General features: G+C 45.1%; 1 protein-coding gene across 1 annotated transcript in view; it reads left to right on the forward strand.

The window, feature by feature from the left end:
- Positions 1 to 2,434, forward strand: part of LOC126400683 (Fc receptor-like protein 5) — an 8,633-nt gene extending 6,199 nt beyond the window's left edge. The window contains exon 6 of the mRNA XM_050061584.1: positions 2,050 to 2,434. Within this exon, the coding sequence (XP_049917541.1) occupies positions 2,050 to 2,162 (113 nt within the window). The 3' untranslated portion in view covers positions 2,163 to 2,434. The remainder of the gene's footprint in view (positions 1 to 2,049) is intronic.
- The last annotated feature ends 10,318 nt before the right edge of the window (positions 2,435 to 12,752 follow it).

Genomic DNA, 12,752 nt, shown 5'->3' on the forward strand with positions numbered 1-12,752 from the left:
AGAGCAGAGGGAGAAGCCATCGCTAACTGTAAAGCTAATGTAGCTACCAAGGCTAGTAACGTGCAAACAACAGCTAAGAGATTAGCAGGGAAGTCGTAGAAAGGAGGAGAGCTATAAGTGCTTAAACAGAACTAGTGTGGGTTAAGACTTGAAGTAGACGTTAAAGCAACTGAAGTGAGAAAACATAAAGCAGGGTAGCAGAATTCACCAGAGCAGTACAGAGACGCTGTCACAGAAACACCGGAAATGACACAACTCGCTTACCGCAATACGTCAGCACGTCAGGCCTACAAGATCTGATCTGATTTGATCTGTTAAAACAGTGTATATGTTGGGATATGCATATATGTCTATGGGGATATGGGGGATTTATACTTGAGTGGCAGAACCATCGCCGTAGCCTTCGCACTTGGCCTACGCCATTGTGAGAATTTATACTTGTGCTGTGGTGTGTCTGTGTCACTCTGCAGTTACACCTCCAAAACGCATTATTAGCACAAGCCTATGGCATTTTACATTGTATAAATTAGCCTAGCAGCTAGCAGAGATTTCCTCTGCTCANAGTTACACCTCCAAAACGCATTATTAGCACAAGCCTATGGCATTTTACATTGTATAAATTAGCCTAGCAGCTAGCAGAGATTTCCTCTGCTCATATGAAGCCAGGATAAATCACACACAAGACTTAAAATTATTTTTTTGTGGAGGCTTTATTGTCTTCACAATTTATTGTTTCTTATCTGTGAAATTAAAGTAAATCAAAGCTTTGTGAGTTTGGGAAATGGTTTCAGCTTACAGAGACAGACAGGAGGTCTGCGTCACTGTGACGTGTAGTTACATTTCTGGGGAGGTGCTATGGTGTACAGTACAGCGTTGATTCGATGCAAAGTATAAATACCGCCTTACAGAGACAGACAGATGATCGTATGTCGTCAAGCTTAACAGTGACTTTGACTTGGACAACAACAAAAAAGCAGAGTATATCTGCTATCACCCACATGAAAACTTTAATCTCTAATAATAGAGTTGCATAGAAACCTGGTGACCTAATACGTTTCAAATTTGTTTGTAATACAAAAAAGGTCTTTCACGTGGCCTCACATATATCAATATATCAAATTTTAAAGCATCACTTTCTCACTGCAACATGAAACAGCTTTTATGGACTCTCAGGACACAGTTTATGACAATGAGGTCATGACACATATTGCTCAAACTCATGTGAGTTACTTTAAAGTATTAATGTGCAGCTGAGGTAAATCTGATTATATAGTGGCATTTAGTTTGGAAAGCTCTCAGTGGAACCTGCTTAGTGTTGGTGTTTTCTTTTTCATTTAATTCAATATATATATTCAAATATACATCCACTGCATATTTCTCCCACAAATAGTGGCAGGTCAGTGTAACATCCCTGGCAGCTAACAGAACAGTGGCAGCTGCTGCAGGATATCAAAGGCAGCTGAGTCTGCCTCCGGAAGTGCTGCTGCTGTTGCTGCTGTTGCTGCTGTTGCTGCTGCCACTATTTGAGCTTGCCCCTGCTGAATGTGGATCTATTTTTGGGTCCTTGGTAAGAAAATGTTTGGGAACCCTTGCTCCACAGCTTCTCATTTTCATACACAAGGTGGACAACATGCTTGTGTGTGTGCTTGTGTGCTTGTGTGTTTTCATACAGTATAAATTATATACAAAATAATTATTAAACACAAACATGGAAAGCTGAGATTTCTATAAAGGACAATGGAACAAGGTTTAAAACACTGAACTCTAAGCCCAGTGTACCATCTAGTGGACATTAATGCAAATACAGTGTATACTGAATACTATTTCATCCGTCTCTCCTCCGATACTGATAAAATGGTTACATCCAATATTAAACATCTTATTACGTAGGAAATGTTCTTGGTAAAAAGTCATTTTCTGTTGTTTTTAATGAACATTTGACGTGTTTAGAGGAACAAATTTGATTTATTGATACGAACATCAAAATATACATTTAGAGCCATTTGGTGTTTGATAGATCATTTTCTCTCTAACCTGCTCTGACTGTAGGAAATGACCTGCTCGTCTCCGTAGTGGTAACCCCGCCTACCCAGGCTGAGGAGGGACTGGATGATGACAATGATGATGTCATCACTGCTGTCACCACGGAGCATCACTTCTGAACTGATGTGAATGAAGCTAAAATGTTTCAGGTCCTTGGTAGATGAGAAACAGTGAAGGACCCAGAACGCTTCCCTGTGGAACCCCACATGTTGTAGTTTGACTTGTAGATGATGTTGAACTCAGGATCTCTGACTCTCATGATTCAGGCCCCTGGACAGATGTCCTGATGTGTTTACTGTCGATGAAGCAGTCGACATGTTTTTGGTCCAAATTAAAGCTGATAGTTGTTCAGACTCTGCTGTGAGTCGTGTTGTTGTTCATGTTTGTTTCAAGTTATAAATCTCTTCAGATGAAATCAAACAAAATGATGAGCATCTTTTCTCTCTGTGTTTTGTTCTCATGTGATCATGTGTTTTGTCTGGTAGACCTGAGGCCTGTACTATGAAGCAGGTTTTGGAGTTAGGAAGTAACTTCAGGGTTAACTAGCTAGTTAGTGCTACAAAACTGGTTCTCTTTTTACTGGGAAAAATTACCAGGGTAACTGATGCTGAACAGCTAACCTGATCACAGCCTGTCAGCACCGAGACCTCTGACCTGTCAGATCACTGAAGACAAAAGTTTCCATGAATGAAAGTCCAGAGTCTCAGGTAAAAAAAGAGGAGTCTATATGCTGTTATAGGTCAGTAGAATAAGTTCATTGTTCCAGGGCTCTATTTCCACAAACACTTAGATTGTTTAAACACTAAACACATGATTTTAACTTATGCAAAGTTTATTTCAGTTACAGTGATAGTGTTGTTAATTTACACTCTGATTCATCACTGCAGCAACATGCAACATGAGACGCCTGTGTGATGAGAACTAGGATAAAACAGATCATATTTTATTAGTAAAATAATCCACACAATGTTAATCAGTTCCTGTTATTATAGATGTAACATTTGGGTCAGATACACGTCATCAGTCATTAACTCCTCTTTACTTCAGCAGTAGAAACAACTGGTGTTACTTTAAAGTGTTCACGTCACATATTCATCATCATCCACCTACATGGCAAATAATATTCTGTACTGATGGCAAATACAGCCCACTGATACCTACACATCGTGTAAGTCCAGGCTGACACCACATTTTTGGCCAGGGTCTCCTCTCAGAGAAGGATTGGCAAGATATTCTTGAGCTGCACAACAGGTTTTTCTCAAAGTCAAGGATCCTTTCTTGGGCGGACGCCTCCAGAGTCAAGAGTCCTTCCTGACATTCAGTGAAAACACATTGGAACAGACTAACAAGTGTCCCCAGGTGATCATTCATTAACCCTCAGCAGACTGAGGAGGGCTCAGTTACTGTGATCATTTTGGCACTCTCTAATGTTGTTGGACAGTTTTACCAAATGTATTGATGAACAGTAGAAGCAGTGTAACTGTGAGTCCAGCAGAGGGCAATGTTGACTGTGGTTCATATGTTACACAGTGTGACAATGAATGCACCATATGTCTCTAATCACACACTTGGCAGAGGGTCAGCACTTTGTGACTGGTTTAAACAAACAGTAGTGAACTTGATAATCCTCTGCAGCAGCCTTACACACACTCAGTGTCCAGTTTAGAATTATCTTTATTGTTATTACACAGAACAATGAAATTCTGTTGGAGCAGTCCTCCAGTTGCCCAAGTTATAAATCAAAACACAATCATTTAAAAAACACTCCAAGTGCTATCGGAAAGGTGAGGGGATAATGTATCCCAGTTCCCAAATGCCTGAGTGCAGTTGGAGGGGGAGGATGTAAATGTATGTGTGTGACGGGGGGTGAAGAGGCAGTGTCCAGGGTGTGTGATGTCCCTAATAATGCCCGTGGCCCTCCGGATGCAGCGGGTCCTGTAGATGTCCTGTAGTCTGGGGAGCTTGGTGCCGATGATCCTCTCAGCAGTCTTGATAATGCACTGGAGAGCCTTCCTATGCAGCCAGAGTACCATGCTGAGATGCAGTACGTAAGGACTGACTCGATGGCTGACCTGTAGAAGCTCACCAGCAGCTGTTTTGGGAGTCGTGCCATCTTCAAGCACCTCAGGAAGTAGAGCCTCTGGTGTCCTTTCTTGACCGTCACCATGGTATTGACGGTCCAGGTTAGGTTGTGGCTGATGTTGACTCGGAGGTACATGAAGCTCTGCACGACCTCCACTGCCTCGCCATTGATGTTAATGGGGCGATGAGTGAAGGACTTCTGACTCCTCCTGAAACCCAGGATCATCTCCTTTGTCTTTGCTGCGTTTAGGATCAAGTTGTTTTCCCGGCTCCAGCTCACCAGGTTCGCAACCTCTGTCCTGTAGGCAGCCTTGTCGTTTGACGTGATCCTGCCTACCACGATGGTGTCATCTGCAAACTTTATGATGGCGTTGGCCTCATTGGTGGGTTTGCAGTCGAGTGTGTAAAGGGAGAAGAGGAAGGGGCTTGACACGCAGCCCTGTGGTGCACCAATGCTCAGGGTGATGCTGGAGGAGATTTGTCTCCCCATGCACATGGTCTGTGGTCAGCCGGTGAGGAAGTCGAGGGCCCAGCTGCTCAGGTGGGGGGGGATGCTGTTCTTCAGTTGTGTCAGTATGAGACACTTGAAGCATTTCATCACTACCGGTGTCAGGGCCACTGGCCGATAGTCATTAAGAGGCCTGATAGCTGATTGTTTTGGCACAGGGATGATTGTCGCTGACTTGAGGCATGTGGGAACAGAGGCCTGCTGCAGGGAAATGTTAAAGCAGCTGTGCGGAACTTTTCGTTTTCGTTGATTATAGCGCCCCTTTGGTCGAAGCGGTATGACACCCACAGCCTGGTGTCGTAAAATTCCGACTGCAGCCGGCAATCATCGCATGCATTTGTTTTGGAGAGCGACAGGATTAACTAACGTCAGGTCAGTCCAAGTAATTAGTGGAAACAGCAAAATTACTCAGTAAATTCTCCTGCCGTGTTTCTGTTCTGATCTAATCTGTTGTATATTTTGAGCTACTAAGGCTAACGTAGTAGTGTGAGCCTCAAGTTATTCTGGGTAATGTAGTAACCGTTGTTGCGCTACTGGAAACAATGAGAAGCAGCCGTGTACGTTCGGTGTAAGGAGAAATAAACAGTTAACAAGTCATCTGCTGAGTCCGCATTATTATGTGAAAAGAACACACTGACGATTTGGGAGTTATGCCCTTTCATACTGAGACAGAGGTTAGCATGGCACTTGTAGGAGGTCAGTACATCTTGCGTGGAGGGATACACCGGTGAGCAACAGCTGCAGCTGGCTCTGGGACAGGTACACTAGGTCACTCAGTAAAAGCAAACAAAGAGACAACACGGACGATATTACTCACCCGACTGAAAGCTGTCCATCAGCTCCTGCAGGCCTGGGCGATTTTTCCAGTTCATCTTAGGTACATGAAAAAAGTTTCAGTCACGCCAGGATTAGTGATTGCTGCAAAGTTTTCACTCCTTGTGATGCACTCTCTGCGGCAGTTTTCCTCCTGATGATATATCTCCCCAACGATGGTAGCACCGAGTCCCATTTTGTGCAGCAAAATGGAAGCGGAGGATTCAGCCTCTCTTCTCGCCCGCTCAGCATCAAACACATGGAGTTCCTCATCTGTATGCTCCGGCTCAAACAGATATGGCTCTGGATCTGTGTCCGCTACAAGAAACTCTTCAAAATCGCGTTCAAAGTTGTCCATTGCAGCTCCTAAAATCCGGAGATATTGCTAGGCTAAATAAACAGCTGAGTTTTGTTTACAAGCTACGTCTGTGCTAAACAGCTGAGTTTTGTTTACAAGCTACGTCTGTGCCTGCTCACCAGTGTATCCCTCAGCGGATCACAGCGCAGGGCGTACTGACCCCCTATAAGCACAATGCTAACCACTGAGACCCAGCCACTGGACGTACAGACACAAAAAAGATATCGATCATGTTGTCTCAATATGAAAATGATAGAGAAAGGGCATAACTCCCATATCGTCAGAGTATTCTTTTATGTGAAGATACACAGTGAAGACATAACATAATCCTAACACAGCAAAGCTGTTACCTGCAGCCTTCGCTTGCAAAGCTAATGCTACTAACATTAGGTGAGTCCAAGTAATTAGTGGAAACATGCTAACATGCTAACGTTACACACAAATTAGTAGTAAAGTAAGACCTGTTCATAAATGTTCTGGTGTAGCTCTGAATTTCTTATAAACTGAGGACAACTGCCTGCTGTATATTTGTGTTCATGGTCACAGTCACAGATAATTTTACATGATGCTCCTTCNAAAGAATCACTGGAAACAGGCAAAGTCCGATGCAATCAAGTTTAATGTGTCAACAGGCTTTAACACATACAACTTAGTGAGTCAAACCCCGGGATGTGACTAAAAATCTGCTTTCAGAGCCTTAGCTTATATGCTGGTGGAGATTCAAATGAGTCTCCACCTCTTTTTGCTAATCCTTCCCACTCTGGGCCAATTCTATTGGTGGAGAACTTTTCTTTGTGTCCAATTCTGATTGGGCCCATTTTTAATGGTGTAATGCAGCCTGGAATTTCCCAAATTTCCTTCCCTTAGGTCCGGTTCCATTTTCACTCTATTTTTTAAAAAATATGTGTATTCTGGGGACTTTCTACACAGTCCACAGTGCTCCTAGTTTCGTGCAAGATAAAACCTTAAGAGTACAATGTGTGAGTGTGTGTGTGAGTTACAACAGTTGAGTGTGTGTTTCATCATTAAACAAGACATGGTGTATTCTTTCACTAAGTGCATACAACATTACATAGTCTGGTGTTATGAGTACCTTGACGATATCTAATATAGGTCCAAATAGTCTGGTGTTATGAGTACCTTGACGATATCTAATATAGGTCCAAAGCTTTTATAACGCCTTATACATGATTATATGGCTCTTCTCCATTTCCCAATCAGCTTAGGTATCTTAACCTTATTACTTGATTCATTAAGCACAAACTTTTACACTACATTCCCCCCTTTGGGGCTACACAGTCCCATCACTATTTGAATCAAAAGGGGGAGAGAAAAATATATATTCCCCCCTTTGGGACTTCATAGTCCCATAACTATTGATTACGATTAACTATCACCACACATGTATCATTTGCTAGGGATTATCAATAACTCTAACTCATAGATCAGATTTCGTTAATCATCATTCTGTCACACACTTCTTCATTAATGCATAACAGACATCACATGTCTTCCATTAGGGAGTAGGCATAAATCAGGGCTATTGATTTGCACACAAATCACGTGTCAATGATTATTATGACATCATCATACATATGTTTCAGCGTCACTTTATCATGTCCAATTCAGTTCTTATGGCCTGGGAATTGCTGGGCCGCCAGCTGCCCTCTCAGCATAGAGAGCTCTGCCAGGAGGGTGTCTCTAAACTCAGTCATTTCCTTGAGCTGAGTGCGCAACTGCAGCAGCTCGTTGGTGGCGCGTTGGTGATGCTGTCGGCTCAGCGCATGATTCTCACCCTTCCTGATGGCATAGATGTCACGGCGGATTTTGCGCAACTTCTCACGCAGGGGAAGGGGAAGACTGCGTACCAGCATACGGTAAGGTCCTTGGGCAACAGAGTGAAGCTGAGTACGCAGTGTGTTTTCTATTTCACGATCCTTTTTGGTTTTGGCTTTTCCCTCAGGCAGAAGCCATAGGTTGGCTTCAATAAATTCTGGGACTATGCCATATTCATTCTGCAGCCTTAGACGTGTGTAGGTCTGCAAGGGTTGCACTGGTGCAGGGCCTATTGGTCTGCCCCTTGCATTCCTTGGTCGTTTGGCTGGTACTGGGGGGGGGTCAGGAGTAGTAGGTGAGTAACTCAATGACGCAGTATCCTCGTCCGTTGTTGATGTGGTGTCGTCACCCACACGATACTGCCAAGGAAAACCTCCACTCTGGCATGGTACTTGTGGGCAGGTGGGTGTCTGAACCTTTTCAGTGCCAGCTCGTGAGGTGGTTGGCCCTTGATCTTCCATGGCTCCCTGTATGTTTTGTGACGGGGGATATGGTGGAATGGATGGTGGAATGGGGTTTTCTGGAATGGGGTCAACTGGGGCCTGACCTCCCCTGGTGGAAGTGTCTATTGCTGGGTGGGAAATTTCTTGGGAGTTGTCATCATGGCTGGGGGCTGTTGGTGGTGACAGCAGTGAACGAAAGGTGTGTGCTGGTGGTGGACTGCACAAAACTGCAGCGTAGACCTGCGCCGGCGTCATCATGCAGGGGTTGGAGCTGCGTCGTCCGCCCGTCTGGACACCTTCATTGGGGCTGCAAGAGGACACCTGGCGACTGCCCACGGGGTATGGTGGTGGAGGAGGACGAGGAGGTCCCATCACGCCCGGTACCTGCTGTTGGTACTGGAACATTGGCTGGTCCTCTGGGTCCTGTTGGTATGGATGTGGGGTTCTCCAAGGCTCGGCCATGGTTTATATCTATCTCGAAAGTTTGCAAAGGACACTTTTAGTATGCTATCCCTTTCCTGTTAGTGCTGTGTCTGTCCCTTCAGCATTTTGATTGTATACATAAGCCATGCAAGCAAATTTACTACCTTTGGTGGTTAAATTATTAGTAGGATTGGTGACAGCAGGACCTCTGTGTCCTACATCATTTCCACATATTCTTCCTCAGCTGACCTCCATCTCTGATCATCTTGACCCAGTGTATTGTTTGGCATCATTATGTCATACTGATTTCCCTCATTCGGCCCTGTGCTTTGGTTGAAATCTTTAAAGTCTTTTCCTCCAGGGCCACTTATGTTTTCATACAATTCTGTGATTGTCTTTGGACGAGAACCGTGATCTATTATAATGAATTGTCCTGCGACACCTGCCATCGCTCTTTTGATAAGGAATTGCACTAAAGGGAGAATACAACAGGCTATTACAAGAAGGGCCAAGACAATAAATCCTAACAACATTCCTATCGTGTATAAAATTTTCCCTGGGGATAATGTTGATAGCCAATCCCAAATTGAGGAGATCTTAGTGTTCCAATTAGAGTGTTGCACATGTTGGTCCCTTAAGGTGCGTATGTTCTGTAAGGCGCGTGTCAAATTGCCTTCTTCTCCTGTGTGCATAGGGATGACAGTACAACAATGTTCCCCTATTACATCACAGACTCCTTGATCTTCAGCAAGCATAGTCTCGATAATGAGCCTGTTTTGTACTGTCATTAAGGATGTGGCATGCAATTGCTCACTCACACCTTGTAAGGCTTCTATCGTCCAATTCACAAATCGTTGCTGGTTATACCATAAATAATTTACCCAATGACTATTACGAGCTGTATACTGAGCATTGGCTACAGCTCCCCAGAGTGGCCAGGAGCCCAATGCTCTGCCTGACACTATCCACCCGTCTGATATGGCTTGATGTTCGGTAGGGACCCCTTGTGGCACCTGGTCCCATGTAATGTACACACTGGCATCCTCCTGCCAAGAGGGCGTGGAAGTACCAGTTGATCTACGAGTCCGACTGTGAGTAGTGTTACTTAAGCTGCTATTTACAGTCAGCATTGCAAGTTGGCCTGTTAACATTAGTGGGGCACAGATTCCTGTCCAATTTGCTGGCAGTACAACTTTTACCTGTAGATCTTCTTCACACATCCAAAATATGTCTGCCAGTGGTGTTGTACCATTAGTTAAATTGAATGTCAAAATCCAGGTGGTATCATTATAATGACGACCCATCACATACGAATCATTCCCGCCGTTTACCACCTGGTGACACTGAATTTTAGCTTCTTTGGTCGTGTTGCACACCTTCTGCACCCCCGTAAGCTGTGTCGTACCCGCTGACGAGGTTGCATTTCCTATAATCTCCTCATACCTACATTGGATCAACCTCTCTGCTTCTTGGGAGGTGTTAGTAGAAGTGGCATTATTCAACCAATGTTCTATATTATTTCCCCGTGCTACACAAAATGGGAATACAAGATCTGGTGCTAGATGTACTACTGGGGGCATGTGAAATTCCTGCTGGAACTGATCAGAGGCATTGTTAAAGGTTCCAGGACAGATTGCAGTCGTGTTGGACCACCTTGCTCGTCCTGCTGCCATCCACATAACACAGGCAGTAAAACATGTCTTATGTTCCCAGCATTTATCTATATTTGGGAGTGGTTTGACCCCTGGTAGACCCTTCCTTCTATGGCATGCTATACACGTAATATTAGTTACCTGTTTGGCGGAGTACTCTAGCCATTGATAAAAAAGGTTATACTTCCAAGTGGTGGTTCTAATCAGTTCTACCCTCTGTATCACCACATCTCTTGGCTTCCTCTGGGATGGTGGTTTCAATTGGAGCCACTGGTGAGCTGCTTTTGTGGATACACTATGCCCTGTGTCTGTATCAGTGCAGCCTCTCATGTCACACATAACTCTTGCTGTCACCTTTCCCTCTGCAGTGCAGTGTGAACTCATAGCTTGACCATGCAACCTGATATTTCCTGGACCCTCCACCAAGATGTCGTCATAAGCATGTGATTTATAGTAGGTTAGTTGCATTATCTCCCTATGTGGTATCTGTCCTTGTTTTGCAGCCATGGTTCCTAATGCCACTAAACATTCACGTATCTGCATCTGATGTTGATTGCCCAGTTCTACTCCTGCACTCTGCCTTACTGTTAGGATGAGTAATAGGGTTAGTAGCACTACACCTATTACTCCCACATTAGCTCCTCCTTTCCCGCTATTCAAGCCCTCCCGCTTGCCGGGGGGCTGTTCCTTCTCCTGGGTCTGATCCCCTTGGGTCTGTGTCTCTTGAGTTTGAGTTTGAGCCTGAGTCTGGACCTGAGTCTGAATCTGTGTCTGCTGCTCTACTTTCGCCTGATTCTGAGCTGAGGCTTTCTTCTCCTTCTTCTCCCTCTGCCTCTGTTCCCTCTCCCTCCTGTCCTTCTGCCTCTGCAGCCACCTCTCTCTCTGCACTTGTCCTCTCAAGATCTTCCCTATCTCTAGCAGATGGTGACTCATGAGATTGAGATTGGCTGTCAGTCCTGGCGGTTGAGGAGCTCCTCTCTGATGAGCTCTCTGCCACTGTTGATACCCTCTCCTGTAGTGACCCGCTGCTCTCACTCTGGGCTGGACTGCTGCCATCACCCTGGGCTGCCTCTGCCCTGCGTCTTCGCGCAACGCGTGCTGATCTCCTTGTCCCCTGTTCCTGTGGGGAGGCGTCGCCATCCCCTTCTGGTCGATCGCTTTCTGGGGAAGCTGCTCTCTGTCTGGTTCTAGGCCGGGGTATGGGTCTTGCTTGGCCTTGTGGGTTAGCTCTGCAGCAGTGGTTAAGATGGAACCAAACGTCCTTACCTTCAACTTTCAAGGCAGTTGGTGTGGCAAGTATCACCTTGTATGGACCTTCCCTTCGTGGCTTGTCCCACTTTCTTTTGAACACCTTGACGTACACCAAATCTCCAGGAACAATTCTCTGGAGGTCTGCCGGGATGTCGACCCCTCTGTCTGCTGTGGCCCCTTTCACCTGCTGGAACACTGCCCTGTGGATGCGAGTCAGACATCGTAAGTAATCAAACATCTCACCTTGTAACTGTTCCAGGGACGGTCCCTCATAGGGACCTCTTAAGTAAGGTAGCGGCATGGGCCGGCCCGTAAGCATTTCATGCGGTGTTAGATGCGTGACTCGGCTGGCTTGTGAACGCATAGACATTAGTGCAAGCGGTAAAGCATCCACCCAGTTAAGTTTGTTTCCACTATCTGCTACTATTTTGGCTATTTTGGTTTTCAGAATACCATTTGCCCTTTCTACAGCTCCCTGTGATTGGGGATGGTACACGCAGCCAAATTTTTGTTTGATCCCTAGTTGTTTCAGTGTCTCTTGTATGACGTTAGACACAAAATGGCTGCCGTTATCTGATGATATGGTGTCTGGCATTCCAAATCTTGGGAAGACTTCTTGGCACAAGAATTTTGCAACTGTCCTGTGGTCTGATTTTGCTGTAGCTTTTGCCTCCACCCATCTGCTGTATCTACATATGACCACCAAAACGTATCTCATTCCCCTAACTCTTGACTGCGGTCCCATGTCTATGTAGTCTAACATGATGTGTCTAAAGGGACCATCTGGAAGTGGTATGTGTGCCAATGGAGCTGAAAAAACTTTCCTGATGTTATGTTGTGCACAAATGTCACATTCGTTTAAGACCCTATCTACTGTGGCCGCCATATATGGTGACCACCATACTGCTTGTAGTTTCCTTAGTATCTCCCCCCTTGCGCAATGGTCACTACCATGCGCCCAAATTATTGCATGTCTTAACAGCAAGGTTGGTAGTACAAAATGTCCATGAGCATCTAACCATACACCCTGCAGCGGCCCTGGTCGCGTGTTCTTTATAGCTCCCCTTTTTACCCACAAACGTTTTTCAGCTTCATCCACTCTATCCTGGGCAGTTTTAAGCGAGGGCAAGGAAGTGAGTGACTCGCAGTCTTGTATGGTAAGTATAGGTGCCATTACTGCGCCTATTGCCGCTCGTTTGGCCGCTTCATCTGCAAGGTTATTACCTTGTGTTATCAATGTGTCAGTTTTTTGGTGGGCTGGACATTTGATTACAGCTAGAGCTTTGGGAAGTGACATGGCTTCTAACAGGTCAAGAATGGCAGCTCCATGGGTTACTGGAGTG

Source organism: Epinephelus moara, chromosome 14 (assembly GCF_006386435.1).
Source record: "Epinephelus moara isolate mb chromosome 14, YSFRI_EMoa_1.0, whole genome shotgun sequence".
NCBI classification, from domain to species: domain Eukaryota; kingdom Metazoa; phylum Chordata; class Actinopteri; order Perciformes; family Serranidae; genus Epinephelus; species Epinephelus moara.